Source organism: Solanum pennellii, chromosome 9 (genome assembly GCF_001406875.1).
Source record: "Solanum pennellii chromosome 9, SPENNV200".
Classification (NCBI taxonomy): domain Eukaryota; kingdom Viridiplantae; phylum Streptophyta; class Magnoliopsida; order Solanales; family Solanaceae; genus Solanum; species Solanum pennellii.
Window position 1 is genome coordinate 396,532 of NC_028645.1, and position 22,600 is coordinate 419,131.

General features: G+C 34.3%; 3 protein-coding genes across 5 annotated transcripts; 2 read left to right on the top strand and 1 right to left on the bottom strand.

Moving 5' to 3' along the window:
• Window positions 1-278: 278 nt before the first annotated feature.
• LOC107030789 lies at window positions 279-1,895 on the top strand. Its single transcript, XM_015232042.2, has 2 exons — window positions 279-1,137; window positions 1,480-1,895. Exons 1-2 carry the CDS (start codon window positions 480-482, stop codon window positions 1,743-1,745), a joined length of 924 nt encoding a protein of 307 aa, XP_015087528.1. The 5' UTR covers window positions 279-479; the 3' UTR covers window positions 1,746-1,895.
• A 2,584-nt stretch (window positions 1,896-4,479) lies between these two features.
• On the top strand, window positions 4,480-7,128 carry LOC107029192 (selT-like protein). The gene is made up of 4 exons (XM_015230544.2): window positions 4,480-4,721; window positions 4,819-4,892; window positions 5,764-6,082; window positions 6,755-7,128. Exons 1-4 carry the CDS (start codon window positions 4,551-4,553, stop codon window positions 6,872-6,874), a joined length of 684 nt encoding a protein of 227 aa, XP_015086030.1. The 5' UTR covers window positions 4,480-4,550; the 3' UTR covers window positions 6,875-7,128.
• A 237-nt stretch (window positions 7,129-7,365) lies between these two features.
• On the bottom strand, window positions 7,366-22,040 carry LOC107031635. Of its 3 annotated transcripts, none has more exons than XM_015233071.2 (24): window positions 21,835-22,040; window positions 21,060-21,184; window positions 19,613-19,697; window positions 17,233-17,286; window positions 16,900-16,991; window positions 16,706-16,809; window positions 15,727-15,802; window positions 14,468-14,918; window positions 13,108-13,446; window positions 12,839-13,027; window positions 12,658-12,756; window positions 12,511-12,580; window positions 11,003-11,130; window positions 10,614-10,902; window positions 10,310-10,530; window positions 10,104-10,228; window positions 9,347-9,464; window positions 9,170-9,225; window positions 8,980-9,070; window positions 8,718-8,919; window positions 8,526-8,597; window positions 8,354-8,451; window positions 8,192-8,260; window positions 7,366-7,815 (listed from the first exon to the last, which is right to left on the bottom strand). In XM_015233071.2, the coding sequence occupies exons 1-24, from the start codon at window positions 21,883-21,885 to the stop codon at window positions 7,702-7,704; spliced, it is 3,318 nt and encodes a 1,105-aa protein (XP_015088557.1). In that variant the 5' UTR covers window positions 21,886-22,040; the 3' UTR covers window positions 7,366-7,701. The 3 variants fall into 3 exon arrangements, with proteins under 3 accessions (XP_015088557.1, XP_015088558.1, XP_015088559.1); XM_015233072.2 differs by having other exon boundaries at window positions 12,839-13,024; window positions 21,835-22,039; XM_015233073.2 differs by having other exon boundaries at window positions 8,718-8,907; window positions 21,835-22,039.
• Window positions 22,041-22,600: the final 560 nt, after the last annotated feature.

Below are 22,600 nucleotides of genomic sequence, written 5' to 3' on the forward strand. Positions count from 1 at the left end.
TTTCTGACCTTCTACCCCAGTACGCAATCTCCGTATAATCATATCTTATGAATCATAATAAGCGTGTGATACTACCTTGGATGAATAAAATAACAATTTTTCATGTCCAATATTTTTCAAAACTTATAGTGTGAACTCATTCCATTACTTTTTTCTCCCTCTTATGCTTTTCAATATTCCAAGTTCCCCACTTCCTAGAAATATCATTCAAACACTATTATAAGTCATTTTCATACTAAACTTGTTGAAATAGTCTTTAATTTTTTTTTCTTATCAACTCTCTTATGAAACAAACTTGATATTGTTCCCTTTCTAATTCAATCTTGCAAAAGATACACAACAATACAAAAGTCATTTTCATCAACCCCTTTTTTCAACCTTTACAAAAATAAACAACAAAAAAAAAGTCACAATCAACCATTTTAGCTAGTGACTTAAACTTCTTATCTCATAATTTTCTTGAAAACTCAAACATCAACATGGCTAAAAATCCAAAAGATACATCTTCAACAAAGTGTTTTTCAAGCATTTTTCAAAGGCTTATATGTGGTGGAAGTTTACCAACACACCCTTGTGATCAATTTAAAGAAGCAAACACAACAACATATGAGGCAAATAGTAACAAATTAGTTGGAGGAGCCAATAGTAGTCCAGGAATTGTGGCAAGGCTAATGGGATTAGAGTCATTACCTAGAGAAGAAAAAAGTAAATTTGGTTCATTTTCAAGAAGCAAATCAGCTAATTCACTAGATTACTTGATGCAATTTGATCTAACTCAACAATTTCATCATAGAAGAGTTAGAACATCTCTATCTTTTCGCGAAATTCCGAATCAAGAGGAGTCCAAGTCTGAGTATTTAGTGTTTTGCATCAATGATGAAAAACAAGAAATGATGAAGCCAAAGAAAAAGAGACAAAATGTTGAGAAGAAACAAGTTAGTGGAAAACAAAACAGGATTGGTAATAATAAAGTGAAAAAACAAGTGATCAAGTTTGAAGACTATCCTACAAAAATGTGTGTTGAATCTAAGAAGAATAAGAGAAAGAGCAAATGTGTAGTGTCTACCAAGATTCAACCTTTATATTATAATTCAACTCCAAATGATCATCTTCAACAAGATGCTACTATCCCTTCAGGTGTGTGTTTCGACTATCGGACTTTTCTTTTGTTGAAAGGCTTTGCACTGTTTCCCGTGTTAGTTGCTATGTTTTCTACATTATTTTCTTCTGTTTTGTACTTGATCTTTTGGACACGGTCTTTCTACCTTTATAAATAGTGGCAAGGTCTTTCGACCGCAGTCTTTCTTACACTTTGTTCAATTGATTGACTATAAGTCAAAACAATCAACAAGGATATAAGTATTGTACACTACTTATGTGCAATTTAATATATAGTTAGTTATTAAGTGTAGTTATCTTTTAGATGACCTGATAGTTCCGATTACAAGTATTAATATGTTGTCTTTTTATTATATTCAGAAGGGAAAATTCAGGTAAATTCAGATGCAATGAAAAGCAAAGTAGAGAAGCAAAAGGAGATTAGTAAAGAGAAAGATCATTACATAAAAGTGGTTGGAGAAATTTGTAGATTAACAGAAGAAGAGTTAAATGAGTCACATTGGATAACATCAATTAGAAATGGAGAAAACATCAACTTTGAAGATTTATGCCAACAATTTGGACAACAACTTCTTCAACTATTAATAGATCAACTAGTCCATGAACTTGTAATCTTTGCACAATGAACATATTCATGTGTGTTTCCTACTTGTTTAATTGTTGTATAATATCATGTGATTCCCAATTCTACAACAAATGTACTAGGAATTTGGAATCCAAAAGACTAAAGAATGATTGCTCATGTTGATTTTAATGGCACGATATCTTGCTTGTTATATTCTGCTTAACATATAAATATAGTAGTAAAGAATGTCTAATTAGGTAATTATTATTTTTTTAAAAAAAAAACAAAACCATATATCTCTCGATAAATAAGAAAGTGGAATTCATGAATTTATCTTGTAATGTACTAAATTAAAGGATTCTTGTTGGTGTAAGTTTTTTATTTATGATAGAATTCCTTCTCCTTATTTACGTGGCAATATAACTAAAAGATTATGAAAAAATAAATAATATTTCAAAAAAATAGTAGTAAATAAAATAATAAAAGAAAAATGACAAAAATACGATTTTGTCTAAATAAAAGTATTTTATTGAACAACAAAAAGTTCAAACAAATATTATTAAAGATCTTCCTGGTTGTAATATATTATAATATTGACAAAAATATATTAATTTGTTTATAGCAAGAGTTATCCTAGTTCAATTGTGTTGCCCTAAGATAGCCAAAATATCCTAAAATTAAACTTGTTCTACTCGAATTGCACTTTATAAGATAAACTTATTATAAGAAGATATTTTGATTCGTTATTTGTAAACAAAACTATTTCTTTAACAATGAATTTTCCCAAGGAAATCTTAGAGGAAATTCTTTCGAGACTTCCGGTAAAATCTCTTTTTCGTTTTACGTGTGTTTCCAAGTTGTTTCATTGTATAATATCATGTGATTCCCAATTCCACAACAAACATGTCAAAAATTATTCTAGGAACATGGAATCTAAAAGATTGTTTACTCACGTTGATTATAATGTCACTGTATCTTGCTCATTATATTCTGCTTATTACAACGATACAATCACATGGAGACCTAACTATACTAGCAGGAGTTGCATTCCAGTTACTATTCATTGTCCGTCTATTAATGGATTGTTCTGCGTGAGTCTTGACCAACTAAACGCGGGTATTGACCACCGATACGCGAGTTTTGAGCCACTAGGCTTGAGTCTTTCGAATTGGTTTGAGATATGTTTATGGAATCCTACTATCAATGAGTTAAGACCGCTTCCTAATTCAACATGTCATGTCGAAAGAAGTGGTTGGGAACCCTTTTATGGATTTGGTTACGACTCAACTAATGATGATTATGTAGTAGTGAGGGTCATCACTAGGTTTTCTAGACCTTTATACCAAGGGTACCCTATCAAAGTTGAACTCTACTCATTAAAACATGATTCTTGGAGGCTTATTCAACCATTCCCTTACCATGTTATTTTCAATCAAAGGACCTATTTCAATTGTCATTTTGTGAATAATAGATTCCATTGGATATCCCCTTGTGACATAGGAGGAAGATATGATTCACCTAAATGGATGATTGTGTCCTTAGATTTATCGAATGATGAATATAACGATATACCATTACCTAACTATGAAAAGGTACCACGTGATATTTTTTATAATGATGCCATTAGTATTGATATAGTTGTTTTACATGGTCTACTTTGTATGTTCATTTATTGCTGTGGACATTCTTTCGATATGTGGACAATGAAAGAGTATGGAGTCGAAGAATCTTGGACGATAACATTCTCTATCCCTCAAGATGATATTATGGGAACATGCGATGGCAATACTCCTATTGATTTGATTAATTCAAGATTATTTTGGCGTATGGTCCCTTTGTACTTATTTGAAAATGGTGATGTTTTGTTCGAGACAGAGAATCTGACAGACAAACTTCATAAAAAGAAAATTGTCATTTATAAGAAAGACATGAAAGTTTTGAAGACTTGGTTGGGTAATCAAACAACATATATAGCTAGAGCTAGAGGAGGAAGTTTTATTTATACACGGTCCTTAATTTCACCCAATCGATACATGACACGTACTCCTTCCAGAATCGCCAAACTCGGGGATAGGCTTATTCAACGTGTTTCTTATTAGATCATTCCAAAGTATTTATTCATTGGATATGAACTACTTATTCATAATTATTCTTAGCTTTAGTTTATTGCTCTCGTTACAAACAACAAGCATGTACTTATAATTACTTTTATTATCGCAACGATTAGTTATGAAATTTAGAGTAGGGATAAACATAATGGATTCTTCATATGAAGCTGTGATTGCTGTATACATTGATATTCTTTTGTAATAATTGTTTTTTTAATGGTTGTAATTATCAAGAACTTACTCGTATTTTAACGGGAAAAAAAGTTGAGATCAGAAAAAAGAATCATATTTAACAAGAATTTGGGGCTACCAACCTTCATATAATAGCTTGAGTTAGAGATAGAACGACTCACATGAAAATAAACAAATTAAATCGACAATCAAGTGACAAAAGAGTTTCGATAAAATTCTTTCAATAGTAAATAGTCGGTATACAAATATCTTCTGTCATATTTTTAGGATATTCGTGCTCGTGTCGTTCAAAAATTAGATCATATATATCGTTTATACCAACAGATATATACGCATGTCATAATCTTATCTACTGACCCAATTTTTGTTCAATCTCGATCACGTGTCCTTATTTAGTCTTTTGTTAAAGTCGGAACAAAAAATATTAAATTTTTAACAAACTTATAAGGACCAAACTTACTAATGTGTATACTTTGAGGTACTATTTTCAACATACATAAAACATCAAATATAAGAGAGCCTCCATTCCCCCACGGCCCCTCTCTGTGTGTGAGAATTTGGTGACAATGGATCGAACTCAGCTTCTTCTAGTGGGTTTACCCCTTTTTCTGTTCATCTCCGATCTCTTCCAATTATTTACTCCTCCGCCGCAAAAACCCAATTCCGGTCACCACCATCACCACCACCAGCCGCCGCCACTGATTCAACAACCTCAGACTCTTGAATTTCCGACTCAGGTAGTGGACTTCACTAATTGTCTGTTTCTTAGATTCTTTATGTGTTTTTGATAAAAGGGTATCTTTTTTTATATGTTTCTTGGTGTTTGACTTGCAGAAAACTGGTGGTATTGGTGCAGTTGGTATTGGTAACACTGTCACCATTGATTTCTGCTCTTCCTGCTCTTACAGGTTTTTCTTATATTACTGTTTAATCATAATGAGTTTTGCTAAATCAATGGAAATTTTTAGATTGTTTCTCTAGTTTGACTTCGCACAAAGTATAAGGAAAAAGGTAGACTTTTGAAACTCGTGGGCTGAAATAATCATAGATGTTCGTATGACTATGAATATCTTAGTTAAGTTTAAAATGGGGATTTTAAAGTTCAAACTTTTACTAAATATAAAAATGTGTTATTCTTTTTGTGACGGTTTAAAAAGAAAGTGTGTGATATAAATTGGGACAGGGGAGTATGTCATTCGTTCTGAAGTTTGGATTTTGAACTAGCTATTGAACTTGTAATGTAGCTTATGTCATGAGATGTTGTATAGATCGTTTATATAAACAAGAAAATATATGATACTGTCAAGAATTTTTTGAGTTATCGAAGAACATAATTTTTTGGCTCTCTAATATGATTTGAACTTATCTGATTGAGTGCTTAACGTCATTTTAAGTAGTGTAATAGTCTTAAATGCACGATGGAAAAGAGGTCACAAAACTAAAGGAGAATGTTGGGAACCCTTACTGTATAGGTCTTTTAGAATGCCCCATAACCTTCTCATTTGATTTGTAGAGAGGATGTTGTTCAACTTCCTTTTGTGGCGATTCGTTGAATTCCGTTAAGATGCAAAAACTTTCCCATATATGCAATATACATGATCCATAGAAATGCATGTTTTGTATGTTTGGTGCGTAAAGATTTTAATCATAGATGTGGTTCTTTTGTATGGATAAAAAGATATGCAAAAGTAATATTTGTTTATCTTTCCATTACTTTGTTCAATTGGTCATCTAGTCTTACCATATCAAACTGCATTTAAGTTTCATGTTTCTTGGCAGAGGGACAGCTGTGACGATGAAAAACATGTTGGATAATCAGTTTCCTGGTATCCATGTCGTCCTTGCTAACTATCCTCCTCCACTTCCAAAACGTTTGTTGGGAAAAGTAGTACCCGTTTTCCAATTTGGAGTCATTGGCCTTGTAATGGCTGGTGAACAAATATTTCCTAGGTTGGGTATTGCGGTACCACCTCCATGGTTCTATCAGTTACGTGCGAACAGATTTGGGACTATGGCAACTACTTGGCTCCTAGGAAATTTCTTTCAGTCCATGCTGCAAAGCTCTGGTGCTTTTGAAGTGTATTGTAATGGTGAACTGGTATGTACTGTTCAATCTTTCTATGTATATCCTTTTTCCTTGAGGTTAAAAATGTAGGAAATGATTACCATTCTGTGCCTTTTTGTGTCTAAAACCATCTGATTTTATGAGAAGTAAATTCTGGAAATCATTTTTACTTTAGTATAGGCTAGAAAGATGTCCATCTAAAGAGGCTGTTTGATCATTTTAGCTATCTGTGATGCACTATCAGCCATCCATTATTGGATAGGCTTATGTTAATTTTTACTTTGTTAACTTCTTTGAAGGGGAACATTACTTTGATTCATCTGATATGAAACCATGAATGCAAAAAAAAAAAAAAAAAAAAAGACCTTTAACTCTCTAGAACACTTCTCATTCTCTTTCGCTCACAGAGAAAAAATTGCCAAGACAAATTATGGTTCATTTTCGGACTGAGGATGTCGTTGGCATGTTATACTTGTACTCCCACTTCATATATATTATATGTTTCTTTTAAATTTGGTGAAAATCATCTTTGAGCAATGTTTTTATATGAAGGATTTTAAGTGTAACTAACTTTTGAAGTATCATGATTCACAGAGATCTTTGTAGCCGCTGTAGCATGTGATATGAAGCTTTTATTGATTGCCAAGTAGCTTGTTGTACATTCTTGCGTCTCCTCTCACTGTCTAATTTTAATTTATATGACAGGTTTTCTCTAAACTGAAAGAGAATAGGTTTCCTGGCGAACTCGAGCTGAAAGATCTAGTTGCCAGAAAGATTACTAACCCAGCGGTAGTTGATGGCCTTGGTGCATCTTCCTGGTCGTAGATGTGTAGATTTCACGAGATCAATGGTTATATGGTATCGATAAAAATGACTTTTTTGTTCCTCAAATCTTTCTGACATTTGATGTTTATGATGTACAAGTACTTCACTCTCACAATGCAAACAGTATCTAGTAGCAGGTTGAAAGAATAATGATATGCTTTATAAGTGTCGTTAGACGCCCTGTATTATCTTATTTTTGAGATGCATATGATCAATCTTGATCACAATAGTTAATGGTATATCAGTGCAATTTACATGTCAGTTCCAGGTGAGAAGTGTTCTAGGTACTGCAGAGGTGGTTTCATTGTTATAGTTCTAAAGAATTGACAGGGCAGATATTCGATTTTGGATCCATAAAATTACAATTCAAATTTTAAGTTATCTGAAATACCTTAGTACGATATCCAATTCGAAATATTAAAAACAAAATCCAAAGTTTAATCTATAATTCAAAAGTTCAAACCAAATAACCAAAAAAATTGGAGATTAGATTGGCGTCACTCAGAAACTCAAAGATAGTATAAAAGATCCACATTACAATTCTTAGTCGTCGTATTTTTTATGAAAGGCTTTACTCACTTCACAAACAATAAATATGCCGTCTGTTACATAATTTTCCTTTGCAGACAAACAAAAGATAATGAAAATGAAGAGCAAAAAATAACAAAACCACCTAAGCTTTTATCTATGTTACACTCTCGTCAGTTTCTTTAACCCAAACTTTCGAAAAGCCATATCGATCTGTACAGTATATATGTCAAATACCGATACTTTCTTATGTGTAACAATGATGAATCTTCTGTTTCCAGAAAAGGTTGATGATATCTTCATATCTGCCACCATTTCCGATTGCGATTTTCCATTACCTTAACAAGCTCATTTGCCAATGATGCAAAGTCTTCAGCCCCACTGCGTAGTTCTTCAGTTCGTCGGTTGATTCTCTGCAACAACATATAGACTTATACGTGTTATCGATTCACCAGAATAAGCAAAGGTTTGACTGGACCAGTACAACGAGAAATTAAGCATTTCTCAAAGAGGAGCACAGTGCAGAACTAGACAATGGCCAGGGACCAAGTTGCAGCACAAACCGAAGAATTTGTCATTTGAATCTGAATAATGCAGACAGCCATCCTAATCAATTTTCTGTCTGTCTACCTATTCCCCCTTCCTCTAATCTTTAAATCTAGAGTGGTGTTAGCTTATTATACTCTCAACTCTTCTTGGTTACAAGCAAAAATTTATTTCATGTATTATCATGTTCAACTTTAGGTGTTACATGAACATCTTCACCATCTTTAACTCTAATTAACCTACCTCGAGTTTTTCTTGGCGTTCTAGAAGCTTGTCTCTTGCTTGTCCAGCCGCTGATGATGCATCCTGGACCTGGAAGATATAGATATGATTGAATATAACAATAAGAACATTTACTAGATACAATTCAGAATGAGAAATCATAAAAATAACAAATATGACTACCCCAGTTTTTCTATATTTTGCAATGATTTCTTCACGTGTCCTAGGTCTGGGTTTGGCATCATCACCCTCAGAATCAAGCAACTTTTCTCTTTCAGTTCCTGCGAATATATACAGGGAAATATTTGTTATTATGGATTCTGAAAGTGCAGAAGATCAATTTGATGTAAGTTACCTCTTTTGCTATTTTGTGTGTTATGAGATGAAGTAGAAGCCACAGGGACAGGGTCATCAATTTCAATATCATCTGTGTCAAAAGTAAATCTTCAGTTAATGGCACTTCAACTACGGAAATGCTGAATAAATAGGGACACAAAATAATGTCAGTCATGAAGAAGTAAGAACTTCAGATACGAAGGGATGTTACCTATATCGAGCTCCAGTTCTTCTAGAGCTTCCTTAGTTGGGGACAGTTCTGAGTGGAGTGGGTTCTTCATAAAAACACCTTCCAGATGACTAAAGTTTGACTGCGTCATCTGACTGAAATCCATATTATGATTTGTTTTTCCTGCTTTAAATCCTTTAACTAGAGTACCTAAAATATTTGGCCCCCCACCCTGCAGCAACATCTATACGAATTCAGCCACTACAAAACAAAGACCACAAGGAAACATCTTTATCAACCAGACCTGTTTCTTCTTCTGAGTGGAGAATTTCATGGCAGCATCTGCTGCAGCTGCGAGCACTTCATCATGAAGAGACGGCAAAGATTCTGGAATTCTGGAAATTGTATTGTTGAATCAGTAATTTTGAACAATCTATGCTGCTCATGAGTAAGCTATTCATTTGATGGAAAAGTATCACTAACTGATCACATACCTGAAATCATTTTCACTGGCTAATAGGGACACTAAAGCCAGTTCAGAACCATTTGCCTGAGATTTGTTAGACAGAGATGTTCAGAGGACAGCCATGCAATAATAGGCCAAAATTTCAATAAGCAAACAATAATGCTAAATGCGATAGGATAATAACATGCACTGCAACTCTGATTACCAGAATAATATGGCCATTCTCCATGGAACTCATTGCCCTGTCCATATTTGGTTTGAAATTCCACCTTAAAACCGACATTAAAGAAGTTCGCTCCAGCAACTCTAGATCAGGCAAAGATCTGGAGATACATAGATGTTAGTAATAGTAATATTTTTAACACTCGGTTCTTCCATGATATATTATCATGGACATGCAGCAAAGCAATCTTGCGTAATTGACAGTACAGAATTGTATAACACACAGAAAAGTTGTACATTCAAGGTGCATTTCGTATGACTGCAGAAGTTTTGGAAAAATCTTCCTGAAAAACTATTTGTCGGTCATTATCCAATATTTGGCTGGGTATCAAGGTAGTAATGTATGTCTCAAACAACTTGTTTCTTAATCTCCATCTCCAGAAGATGGGAGATAGCCATCAGAATAATATCTTGGCAATGGCGCAATGTTAAAAACTTACAACAATGTTTCTCGTGTTAATTGAAGCAACTGATACAAATTGGGATAATTGTAAAGGAAAATAACACAAATTGAGATACTTAAAATATAACAATGAACAACGTCCATGATGACACGAGCAAATTTCCCCCATTTGACGTAAACTAGTTTAGGATCGAAGTGTGATTATTAAATTGGAGAACATTCTTAACAATTTTAAGGCAACCAAATACTGGAAAATATTATAATTATGCCTTACTAAGGTCCTTAAAAGTTTAAGAATGGTACTTGCCCCAGAAAATTTTGGAAAGAAAGAGGTTACCGAATCTCGATATCTCCAGTCTGAAAGAGTAATAGTAGCGCACAAGCTTTCCCATCTTTCACAAGAGTAGTAGTCCAACAACAAGGCTTGTCGAGCTTCACTTTGCAAACAGATTTGTTATCACCCTAGTTTGGAAAATCAAATTGAATTTTATTAGCACATCCAACATAAATAGAAATGCAGACGTAATAAAGCAATATACTCACATGAACTACAGAATTTGTAGCATAAGAGCATATTGAATCTTTACAGCAAAGTAGGATAAAGGACTCCTCAAAGTATTTCCTGGAGGAGTCATTTTCTAGGAAGGGAACCGTATCACTTAGGTCACGAGTGGTCATTTCCTGTGAAGGCTCATTACTAGCTGCATCATCCTTGCTGGACTCTGGCTGCTTGCTAATTACATAAGAAAATGGGATGTTGTTTTCTGAAATGAAAGAAAATCAACACAAAACTGAGTACAACTTACAAGTCAAAAAACTTTGGATTTCTCTACAAATATGTACTTGCCTATGACATACATAGAAATTGCAGTCGACACTTTCTTTAAATGCAAGGGCCCTGAACCATACGTTTTACCATTACCACCATCAATTACATATATCTTTGCATCCTCAGTTAAAATGAACATGAGTTCCTCCATACGCTTTTCTGTAAGCTCTGATTGTTTTGGGCTTTTGCTATTACTGTCACTTTGCACAAATCTCTTTGTAATCAGAGTGACCAGTGGAGAACAACCAGCAGATGCGGAGTCTGACAAGAACAATACTGATAATGAAGTCATATCAAGCACTGCAACCTGAAAGTGGAGGCATAATAATAAGTATCCACATTAATCAACAATAAAATAGACATCAGAAGTCCATCACAAAACTTGAGAAAATGATAGTGTTATTGACCTTAGCATTTTCGTATCCAACTACAAGTTTGGCTCCATGATTTACAAACTCAATTGCTCGGACTCGAACATCGAGAAGCTTTAGAACAGCTCTGCAAGTAGGTCCTTGACCTTGTGCCAACTCATGAACTAAGAAAACGTATATACCAGTGAGTTCACAGATAGTAGTTTGATCTCCAATTATGCAAATCAGGAGTATTTTAACATAGAAATGATATATTATTTCCTCCTCCCATTCTGTCAAAAAATATTACTATTTGAAGTGTCTCACAACTTTTTGACTATAAGGTTTGAAACAATTTTTAAGTGCTTTTTAAATTATAGGATATTGTACTTTTTGTCTATCGAAAACATCCTCAATACCCCACAAAGGTAGAGTTAAGGTCCGTGTACACTTCACCCTCCCCAGACCCCACTTATTGGCCTACAATAGGAATGTTGTTGTTGTATGTAAGATTTTCAAATATTTAAGGAATATAAGTCTGGAATGAATGTGGAAACCAAATGGTTTGACCCTTGTATTTCATACCCCCTCACTCATTTTGAGATGTAGGGGAAAGATACTGGGAAAAGAAATGTGTGGCACATTAGATTCAATTGTTGTCCACAAAGTAGCTTGCTACGACTATGGACAGCTACCTGGATATATGGAGGTGGTTAGAGGTGTGTGGTCACAATTAAGTTCATCTAAGAGAACAAAACCATTATCAGGAATAAAACCACGATTTGAGCCCCAAACACGATAACAAATCAAGTTTGTCCACTAACAATTAATAGGACTCGCAATTTTCAGACAACTTTGAAGATTCATTCAAAAATTCCAACAATGGAGGCAAAGATATTTTTCAAGTTGCACATCTTTTTTTAACAATTTGTATGTAAAAATGGGCTTCCAGGTGAGGAAGGAAGAAATTGGATAAATGGGGATATATCAACACATGAATGAACTAAGCGTGTAAAATCTGTTATACAAATATGTATTCACTATGGCTGGTAAAAAAACATAAGTGACGGACCTCAAAAACATTCATCCAGGAAATATTTACTTCAACAAAAATAAGACACATGAATCCCAGAAGCTATTTAACAAGAGATCTTTTGATACCAACTTCCTATGGAATTTTCACTATCTCATCCAGCTGCACTTGGTGGAACAATTTCAGAGCTGAACTAAATCAAATGCTAGACTAAAATATTTGGCCAAAGTTCCAACCCGAGTTCAGTCAGAAGTTCACAAATTTCAGTTAGGAAATTAGGATCAACTTCAAAATTCCACCTCAAAAGTTGAATTTAACTATCTGATATCAAAGAATTTGAATGCTACCCATTTCACAGAAAACCTCCAAAAATTACCCCCAAAAAATGGTGTAGTTTATCAACCATGAGATATTATTGAAATTCAGTGGTCTGGATAAGGAGTTGGGTGACCCTATGTGATGCATATACTCTTAAGGCACACAATCAGTCTATGACAAGGGCACTAAATACTGGAATAACAGTTACATTTACCTTCACTTTTAGCATCAGTAACAACGTGGAAGTTTCCCATATCACTATGTTTGAAATCATAAAGACGCACCTGCGTGTAGAAGGAAATTAATATAGGGGTCAATATACATTAACACCAAATTAGAAATGTAAGGTGATGTTTCCCACCAGACCACTTGCATCCCCAACTGCCAATCTTAATGTCTGGAAGCAGAAATCTATTTTTGAAACTGAAGCACTTGATATAACTGTATTAACACCTTTAACCTGAAATTCACAAGAATAAACTGAGAGTTCCATATCAACACAATAATAAGAAGCAACATGGAACTTTTAGATGTTGCTCAACCTCTCTATCCAAGACACAAAGGAGGAGGAGGACCGGATGAGTGGCATCCCACATCCTTACAGATCCATCCTGATAACCTGCTATAAAAACTCTCTGAATCCTGTTAGTCTCAGCTCGAGAAGTATGATTATACACCCCTCCAGTCAAGGGCCATCTGCTAGCCCCAGATGATGTTGCTGTGGAGAACTTCTTGAAGAAAGGCGTCTGGTTAAAATCAAACTCATAATAATCTAAATTAGAAATAACTCTGGATTTCTAGAAAAAATCACCTCTTGCAGAAGCTCCGTTAAGTTTCCATCTGAATGCAACTGGGTAAGCTTTGTCGCTGTCATGGAAGGATCAACAGTTGGCAATTCTACAGGAAAATCCTTAGCTGATAGAGATACTTTTTTCTCCTCTTTGGATACCAAGTCGGCCAAGGTTGAACAATCAAAAAGGTTTAGTTGTCCAGGGCTCATCAAAACAAATAAAGCAGCTTTTCCATCAGGTGTTGTTGCCCCTGTAGTTGGTAATAAGATCGTATCTGCAAATGAGCCACTAAGAGTGAGGTCAACACGACCAACACATTTCAAAGTCTCTATTCCAGACGACCACTCAAGTGTAAGGATCTGCAGCAGCAAAGCACCAGAAAATAGCTTTTATCATAAATACGGTTATGTTTGAAAATGTACATAGTAGGAAGGTATGTCATATCCCCAGGACAAATGCGACACCTAACAGAAGCTAAATAGATGTTGTTCAAATTCTTTCCCTTCTCTGGGGTTAAAGTGCGAAAGCTGAATCTGTGAGGAATTTTACCACTAGTTTTGAAAGTAGACATGTATGCTCCCCTATACACAAACATGTAAATCACAAATAGTCGGAAAATATAAACGAGCTAGAATATTGTGAAGATTGTCAGGAAATAATAATTCTTGACGCAACCTGTAAATTTTCACTATGTATATGTGTGCACTTCTACTAGGATAGACTATTCATTATTCTGACTGACCTAAGGCAGGTGTCTGAGAGCCTGATTTACCATTTAACTTTGACAGTAGTTGAATAAGATAGGAGTGCTAATATTCAAACGATTGCTCAATGAGTCAAGCATTAGTTTAAATGTTATTCAGATTTTAAATCAAGACCACACTACAACGCTACAACAATAACAATTTGACTTATCCACAAAAACTCGAAAATGGTAGATGTCATCAGATATCAAATACACTTTTCAATCAAGATCATTTCAAACTTCAAAAGCCAACATCCTTGCAATCTAAAAACACACACACTAAGATATAACCTGAGTACACCAATCACTTTACAAGATACGTATATCCACGAAAATGATATAGACAAGCAAATATAATACTTGAATGCTCAAAATGCATAGGAAGTACAAGTTCTGGTTTTTAGATTTCACTGTTCAGTTTCCGTTTATTTCGGCCCAAAGTGCAGTTCATGTTGACCCAGAAATGCAACATTTTATATTAAAAAAATGAAACTAGTCACATAACTATAATGCAACATTTTATAATTTGAAGTTATATAAATGACAAACTAAGTCTACTTAGCCAGTGAGCCAGCATATAGCATAATGATGGAACAATAATGAGAATATTTATGTGATCCAAGTGTAAAACTAACCGTAATGACTTCATCGGATCCTATTTCATCACCGCCATAAATGAGGAGATGGCCATCGCTATTATTCTGGGATTTACTGTTTGCCCACCAGTGTAAGACAATAATTGGAAGCCTCTTTTCAACAGAAGACAGCTGTAGCTTAACAACATTATCAAATGGTCCGGCTTCCTGACCTTTGCTTGCAGACGATTTTGACATTTTCCAAAGCAGAATATCTCCATCTATGTACCCAGCAGCAAGAATGGATCCATCAATGGATGCCCAGCAAAGTGTGGTTATTTCTTTCTCCTCGAATTGGTGCTGCAATAGATCATCAGGAGAGCTGGAATCTGCGCTCTTTTTAAAAGCACCATCCTTCAAATGGAGATCTTTATCACCTTTGACAATGATAACATGGGCTTCGACGACATCCCATAGTATAATTAAACCACACTCGTATGCAATCAATAATCTGCAGTAAGTGTCATCAGTCCAGGAATTTATAAAGAAAAAACATGTTCAAAATTCTAATGAACCACACCAAAGTAATAAAATCATATACACAAATCCCCATACATCAATTGACAGATTTGTATTTTGTTAGTTGCCACTAGTAAAGGAGAATTATAGTCTTTTTACCAGTAAATGATGCCTTCACCATTCCATTTTGCTTAGTATTTCCCAGGCACTACCTATCGATAAATAGAAATATACTAAGTTTCTTGGTTTTCTATCTAACTCAAAACAGTGCAATAAAAGGACTTTGGCCGGAGAAGGCATCTACAGTTGAACCAAATGGTAAATGAGTGGAGATGTTACTTCATCTATAGCTTTACTACATTGACAGGCTTCTCATGACCAAAATATATTGGTATTAGGTAATTTACTAGTAGAAATTGCATCAACAACAACAAAAACAGTGTAATCCCACAAGCGGGGGCTTGACTAGTAGAAATTGCTCAACAACAATTCTTTTTAATCCCATGAGAACTACTTATTTTATCCCCGAAGAACCACCAAATGGCATCTCATAACTGAGCATGTATCTTAGAAGAAAAATCTGCAAGCAAGGGACCTTTCTCTGTTTTTCTTGCTCCATGCACATGTAAGATTCTTTGACTTGTATGCCAAAAGCCAACATTGAATAACAGAACATATAACTTGTCAGGCAACCATTGAAGACAAATAGAAAAAAATCAAAAGAGGGACAGGGCTTAATTTAGTTAACACGAGCTTAGTGATGGATAAGGAAGAAACAATAAGCAATAACTGTGACTTGCCTATTTCCCGATGTAAAAGGTTGCGGGAGAATTCCAACAACTGGTTGATGATCTGAATATGGAAAACTAGTTGCTTCTGCAAAAAAAAAAAAAGAAAAAAAAAGTAGGCAACCTTAGAGGTTGGTTGAATTATAGTAAAGCACATGAGCATTTGAAAAAAAGAGAATCTTTTGGACAGAAGAACAAAAGGTTGTTAGGTAATTATGAAGTTAAATCAAGTCAGTTTGTATTCTCTTAACAAATTAAATATGTTTGGTGAAGATGCTTAGTCTGATAGAAAGATCTAAAAATTTCAAAATAAAACCTACTATCTGTGGCCATAATTTTCTAGAGGAGCTAATCACTGGCATACATCCCACATATATTGAATAATAAGGATATGAAAAAAGGTTACTCAGGTTGATTGCATTAGAAGAAATTAGATCCAGAGCTAATGTACCAGAAAATATAGCTATGCCAGAATAAGATATGAGGTGGAAAATCCATGTACTTCTGTTAATTACAGGTGCAAATGGTGCCAGCAAAAAACTCATTGAATAGCCTCTAACACTAGACACAAAATTATATCAAGCCTAATGAGAACTTTTCTAGGCGGCTGGCAACAAAAGGTTGAACCATAGTATAATGAACATGAAACTCTTCTGAATCAAGAGGCATGTCCCTCTATTGGCATTGGACAAACTAGACCTAGTTATCTGCAATTTCCATCCGTAGACTTTGGAAATGGGAAGATATATCTTGGTACGGCAACCCACAGCTGTTTTTAGTCAATTTTCTGCCCTGAACGTGAATGATACATTCATGCTTGTAACCCAAGGTTTTAACATCTGCCAAGAAATAGCTCAAATTTCAAAAGACTCTACAAGTAAAAAGAATGTCAACTAAACAAGAGTCACTTTACAAAGAATAGGTAACAAACATAATCTTTGGAATTAAGGAATCAGATAAAAGATCTTCACTAAGACTATGCAGTAAGCACCAGAAAGAGAACTCCATATGATCTGATATGGCAGTTGCAGCAGCTCTCTGTTCTCAACATGGAACTTCAAAACTGAGATTGTTCCATATTCATCTCCAACATACCTATAATGACAGGACAAATTTAATATAAGCATAAAATACTCTCAACTGTTTCCACTGTATAACTTTCTTGGGTGCACATCGATTTCGTACATGAAGGAAGAGCCATTGATAACTGAAAAGGCAGTTATATTTGATTCCCATTGCAAATCACAAGCTACAGATCTGCTTTTGAGATTCCAAACCTGCACAAAATTAAGAGAAAGAGAAGTCTTATACACCTACAAACTACCACACCAAATCAAGTTCAGTTTCCCATGTCGATTAACATTTCAGAATGCTGCACCAAAGAAGGCATCAAAACCCAACAAGAAACACAATACAAACTACGACACACAAATGATCTTAAGTTTCCCATTTTGATTAATGTTTGAGAATGCTGCACTAAGGACATTAAAAGCCAACTTCCTGGAAAAAAATTAATACCTGAATATCATTTTCATTTGTGATGCTGACAAGAAAACCCTGATTTTGAAGGAACTGCCACAGGCAAAGACAAATAAAAGAGAACAGATTAAACATATATCTTGAGATTGTACAAGAGACAGATTCATGAAATCATGAAGTTAGTCAAAGTGCAAGAAATGAAGACACCATCAGTTTACCAATGTTATTGATAAGTTGAAAGAATACCAACTTATGATTGCCTTTTCCTTGAGTTTTAAGAGTTTTTGAGTATAACTTAATAACCTAAACTAACTTAAAGTGGTGACATTAAGGATTTGGAACTCAAGAAAGACAATCAATCAAGGATTTGATCAAGAATGATGAAAAAATAGGTGAAAGAAAGCAAGAAATTTGAAAAAGAGCAAAGACAGCTATGCCAACACTTCATTGTGTTGGCCTAACTTTCTAGCAGAGGAATGAGGAGTTGGGAATCAAAGAAATTGTGGATCCCAAATCCAAGGAAAATGTGGATGCACTTTAAAGTGAAGGCCACACTTCAGGGAAGAATTTTAAATGGTGGAAGTATGTAGAAGACAAGAAGGAGAAAAGTGCCAGCACACTTTTAAGTGTGCTCCGCACTTCTTAGCATAAAATTTGGAAAGAAATTGGAGGTGCGGCAGCGAAAATTCACTGAAGCAAAAAAAAAAAAGAGAAGTGTGGTGTGCACTTTATTTGGCGACCACACTTTGCACCTGAAAATGGCATTTTTGTCACAGATTTTAGACAACTATAAATAGTCTTTAGGTAATTTTCTTATGTACTTCTTTTTATTTTGGAAGTAGATACGCAGTCATAGCTACTTTTGCAAGGTTTTGAAGGATTTCACCATAGAGTATCAATTTTCTTTCCTAATTACTCTTTAATCATTTCTTTCTTTTCCATTCATCTTGTATTTTCTTTCTCTAGCATGAGTAGTTGAACCCATTAGCTGAGGTTGTAGACTCTTATAGCATTTATGTGATTGAATACTAGTTATCTTGCTTATTTTTTACTTGGGTTGTGATTATTATCTTGTTTGCATTCTTTTTATGTCAATTCGGTGGTTGCAAACACTAGATTAAGCCCTACACATCCATTTCTTGCTTAGAAGAGTAGAATTGGATTGGGTTATCAAGCAAGTAGCAAGGAATTGAGAATATTGAGGAACTAATTGTGCTTGATTAATGGAATCGCACTAGGAAGGGAAATTCCTACTTGGGTCCATCAATTGATCTTAATATTTTTCTTTGAATTTAGAAGAACTTTTGGGGATTAGATTGCTGGAGTTGGAAAATTTTAGAAAGTAACAATCAATTGGATCATTTTTATTAATCCCAAGTAATTTGAGCAAGATACTTCTATTCACAAACTAGCTAGAGGCTAAAGCTCCCGACCCTCTCTTGATTGAAAAACAAAACATTGTTATTGCATTCCAAGTGTTCGATCAAATTCTTAGCTTAGAAAATAGTCTAATTTTAGAATTAATTACTCAATCACTCTTTTATTAGAAGAAAACTTAGAAAATTATCAAATTTGCACTCTTGGACACCTTGGCACACGTGTACTCCCCGTGGGATCGACCCCAACCTTTGTTAGGTTTATTATTGCTATGAACGTACTACACTTCATTTCAAGGTGTAGGATAGGACATGATCAGTTATAGGAAAATAAAGCCAGTAAGCCAGATCACTGAAGAACATAATTTATGAAGTTTGGCTTTATTCAGCCAAGAACCTTTCTATGTCCGAGTCTGACAAACACTACCCAAAATAGTGAAACAGAAAAGCTGAGTTAGCTTTGACAAAAAAGAAAATACCTCGCCTCAGGAAGGGAGAAGGCCTCATGAGGATGGAACTTACTTCCGAAAAGAAAGAGATATAGAACAAATATAGGCCTATTTCAGTTAATTGTCCTCTTACTCTTAGTTGTGCGGACTCTTCACTTTTGATGTCACATCCGTGTCGGATTCTCCAGAAATACACTACTTTTGGCGAATCCAACACGCACCCATTGACATTTCTGAAGAGTCCGAGCGACATAGTCTCTTACTAAAGGTAAACAGATGGAATCAACACTAAAAACAAAAATGGTCATCATTGGACATTGTCATAAAAAAGTATTTGAGCAAAATTTGATAAAATATCCAGCTCTTTCTTGACTTTGTTCATAAACCTGACATTATCAATTCTAAAGACCATATCTTTCAGAGACCTTAATCTGCTGATAAGGAAATCTGGTCCCAATTTTCTCCTATCCAAGACATTATCAGAGAAATGAGGTGTTACAAAATGCTCCAGAAAAATATCAAATAATATACACTTGGAAAACTTTAGAACCTATATAAGAATCTGTAGGATGATTTCATGTGCAAAAACCAAACCTCTAGATATTTGTATGGCAACTGCTTTGGAGAAATCAAGAGACCTTCAATATTGTCCCCACCAATCACTTTTATCCTACCATCCCTGAAAAAATGTTTGGATACTACGTTAACAAGATAGAGCCATCAAACCATTTATACAGATGAGTAGTTTACAACTACAAGATAGTATGGACAGATTAAAATGTACATCCTGAGCCTTCAACTTATTTCAAATCCATCTGAAATAGATTTTCATCACCACCTAAACAAAAGTCCTTTTCAATCACAAAAAAAAACAAGGGAAAAGAGAATGAAAATGCATAGCGACTTCTGTATTCATTTAATTAAGTCTCAAATTCCCCTATTGAGATTAACAAACTATCAAGAGACTCCTTCCCGGACCCCTACCAACCAGTGCCTAACTGATTTGTTAATCTAAACATAAAGTTTCCATTCGTTCTTTACATTTCAAAATAATGTGGTGAGGGACTGTCTTCCTAATCAACCATAATAATAAAATATGGCAGGATCACAGTTTCAAGAAAAATATATTGTAGCTTCAACGATCAATTGAGCTCAAGAATACTGTTGCTTCAAGTATCAATTGAGCTCAAGAAATTAGGTATGACATCAAGTTTTACCCTAGAGTTGAAAATGAGATCTTAATTCCTATCATTAGAAATCAAAACCACATTACCTGACTTTTAACTTCCCCATTGCAAGAATTTTAGCAGTTTAGCTTCCCAAGAGTCAAAAGAAAAACCTTTGATTAAGATTTTTGGAAATTCAGGAAAAAACTTGAACATGTGCATAGGAAGACTAGAACATGTTAAATAAATATACTTCGTCATAATCTTGAAATTAAAAATATCAGAACTTAATATTTTTCATGTAGATTCAAATTCTCAGACTGTATTGTGTCATCATGTTGTCTGGCAAGAGTACAGGGAACTGGTAAAAGTACCATTTACTAAACAAGGGAGTGCAGTGTCACGTGATTCTGCAGCCAAATAACAGTGGTTGTACGCCTATTGCATCAACCAGCTATCACTTGGCAAAGATAAAATTTGATAAGCTAACACTTTTTCTCTAGCCACTTCAATCTTACCTAGCAATTCTGATCAACCGAATTCAAGAACCCTAACAGCAGCGATTTCCAGTTCTACCAAAAGCTATCCACTGTCTAAAAAATTATATTTCGATCCGCAAGATATGTGAATAGCTATTTGAATGATCTGAGCATATTCTAACAAGTGCACCAAAAAATTGTGATACACCGATACTAGTGCTTACATACTACACCTATATAGGAGAAGTTCAATGCTGAACTGAACTGTAGAAACTGGAATGACCAGGATTCAACAACCCAATGCTTTCAAAGAAGCATATCAGGAGCAACAATTTCATTACTTTTGTGACAGGCTTCCATCCAAATTAAGTGCATAAGATCAAAACTTTAACTCACAATGTTCCAATAGCCAATAGGCGCTGGACGGAGTCTACTGCAAGAATTGATGCGGTTGACGGGATACCATAATGTACAGTAGCACGAACATTCAGGTCACTTGCTGTTAAACCACTTCCATTTGTCTGTGCGCACACACAAAAAAAAAAAAAGTAGAAAAAAAGAATTACTCCACAATTACATTCAAGTCTTACAAAATGGATGGAATGAATACCGGAGCCGATTAAGCACCAATAGAGTAACATCCACCAAACAAATTAGCATCACATTATCTAAAACCAATGTCCTATATGTTTCTCTTCAGTTAGTACTTCACTATAAGTTGTTCCAAAGATATTTTCTCCTTGAAGATTGGAATCTTATTCAAAATCACATTGACAGCCAGCTAAGCCTCAATCCCAAACTAATCGCCCCGTCTATATAAATCATCTATATCCCCATTCCATCTTTACAGTGACAACCTAAACTTAGAGAAGCTCAAATTAGCAACGTTCATAAGTAACAACTCCACATAATTCCCGGTATAAACCTCGAGCATCATCAAAAACCTCTTACCAATTAATTTCATCAAATACTCACAAGTTTCACAGCTCAGTTACCTAAAAACAACCAATTTGAGCAGAACAAAACCAATTTTCATCAATTTCACAGGGTTCCGGTCAAATTTAATACCTAAAAACACGATTCTCACTGAAATGAACATCATTATCAATAATTTCAAATGTAAAAAACATCACAAAGTCAACTGAAATAACAGTAGAAGACAAAAACGCACCTGGTGATGATGATATTGAGTAGCTTTCTGAAAAAGCTTCTTCGCGAACATGGCGAAATGAGAAGTGAAGAATCGTTGGATCGAATTCCGATTGTGAATTACTTTAACACTATTTTGAATTGGCTTTCAGGCGTTCGGCATTCTTCTGTTTGTTTGGCTCAAATGGTATAAACTAAAAGCTTTGAGACTTTGATTAAAAAAAAAAATTAAAAAGATTATTCATATCTCGAAATATACGCTAACATAAAAAGGTTGAACCTCCTTAATTTTTTTTTATTCAAATAAAAATCTCAAATTTGAATTTGTCAAAATGTAAATTAATTACAAGTATATACTTCTTTATATATATATATATACTATATTGATGTCATAAAAGATGATAATGATTCAATTTAACTGATACAATAAACTGTAATTATCAATTTTAATGATACTAATACAGTATATCGATTAAGTGATATTGTTAGACTTAATAATATTAATGCAATATATAATACTGATTTAATATTAGTTTAGTAAGATTGGTTAGAAGGTATATAATATAATTATTTAGAGAGGTATAAATATAAAGAGATATATATTTATAATTATTTTGCTTTTATGGTATATTTGTTTAGTCTCTCCATACATATAATAATTGATTAACAATAGAGTTCTCCTATAATAATAATTAAATACATTGAGAATATCATTTGTAACTCTATCATACATAAATTCACATTTTTTTGTCTTCGTTTTAAAAGTTTGTCATGTTTGAAAAAGACAT

Bases quoted from the DNA above. Each gene is read 5' to 3' on its own strand.
- LOC107030789 (XM_015232042.2), top strand. From the start codon at position 480: ATGGCTAAAAATCCAAAAGATACATCTTCAACAAAGTGTTTTTCAAGC. The intron at 1,138-1,479 runs GTGTGTGTTTCG...TATTATATTCAG, and splicing joins AGATGCTACTATCCCTTCAG to AAGGGAAAATTCAGGTAAAT.
- LOC107029192 (XM_015230544.2), top strand. From the start codon at position 4,551: ATGGATCGAACTCAGCTTCTTCTAGTGGGTTTACCCCTTTTTCTGTTC. The intron at 4,893-5,763 runs GTTTTTCTTATA...GTTTCTTGGCAG, and splicing joins TGCTCTTCCTGCTCTTACAG to AGGGACAGCTGTGACGATGA. The intron at 6,083-6,754 runs GTATGTACTGTT...TTTATATGACAG, and splicing joins TGTATTGTAATGGTGAACTG to GTTTTCTCTAAACTGAAAGA.
- LOC107031635 (XM_015233071.2), bottom strand. From the start codon at position 21,885: ATGTTCGCGAAGAAGCTTTTTCAGAAAGCTACTCAATATCATCATCAC. The intron at 19,698-21,059 runs GTGAGTTAAAGT...ACATTTTTTCAG, and splicing joins CTATTGGCTATTGGAACATT to GGATGGTAGGATAAAAGTGA. The intron at 8,261-8,353 runs GTAGTCATATTT...TATATCTTCCAG, and splicing joins CAAAATATAGAAAAACTGGG to GTCCAGGATGCATCATCAGC.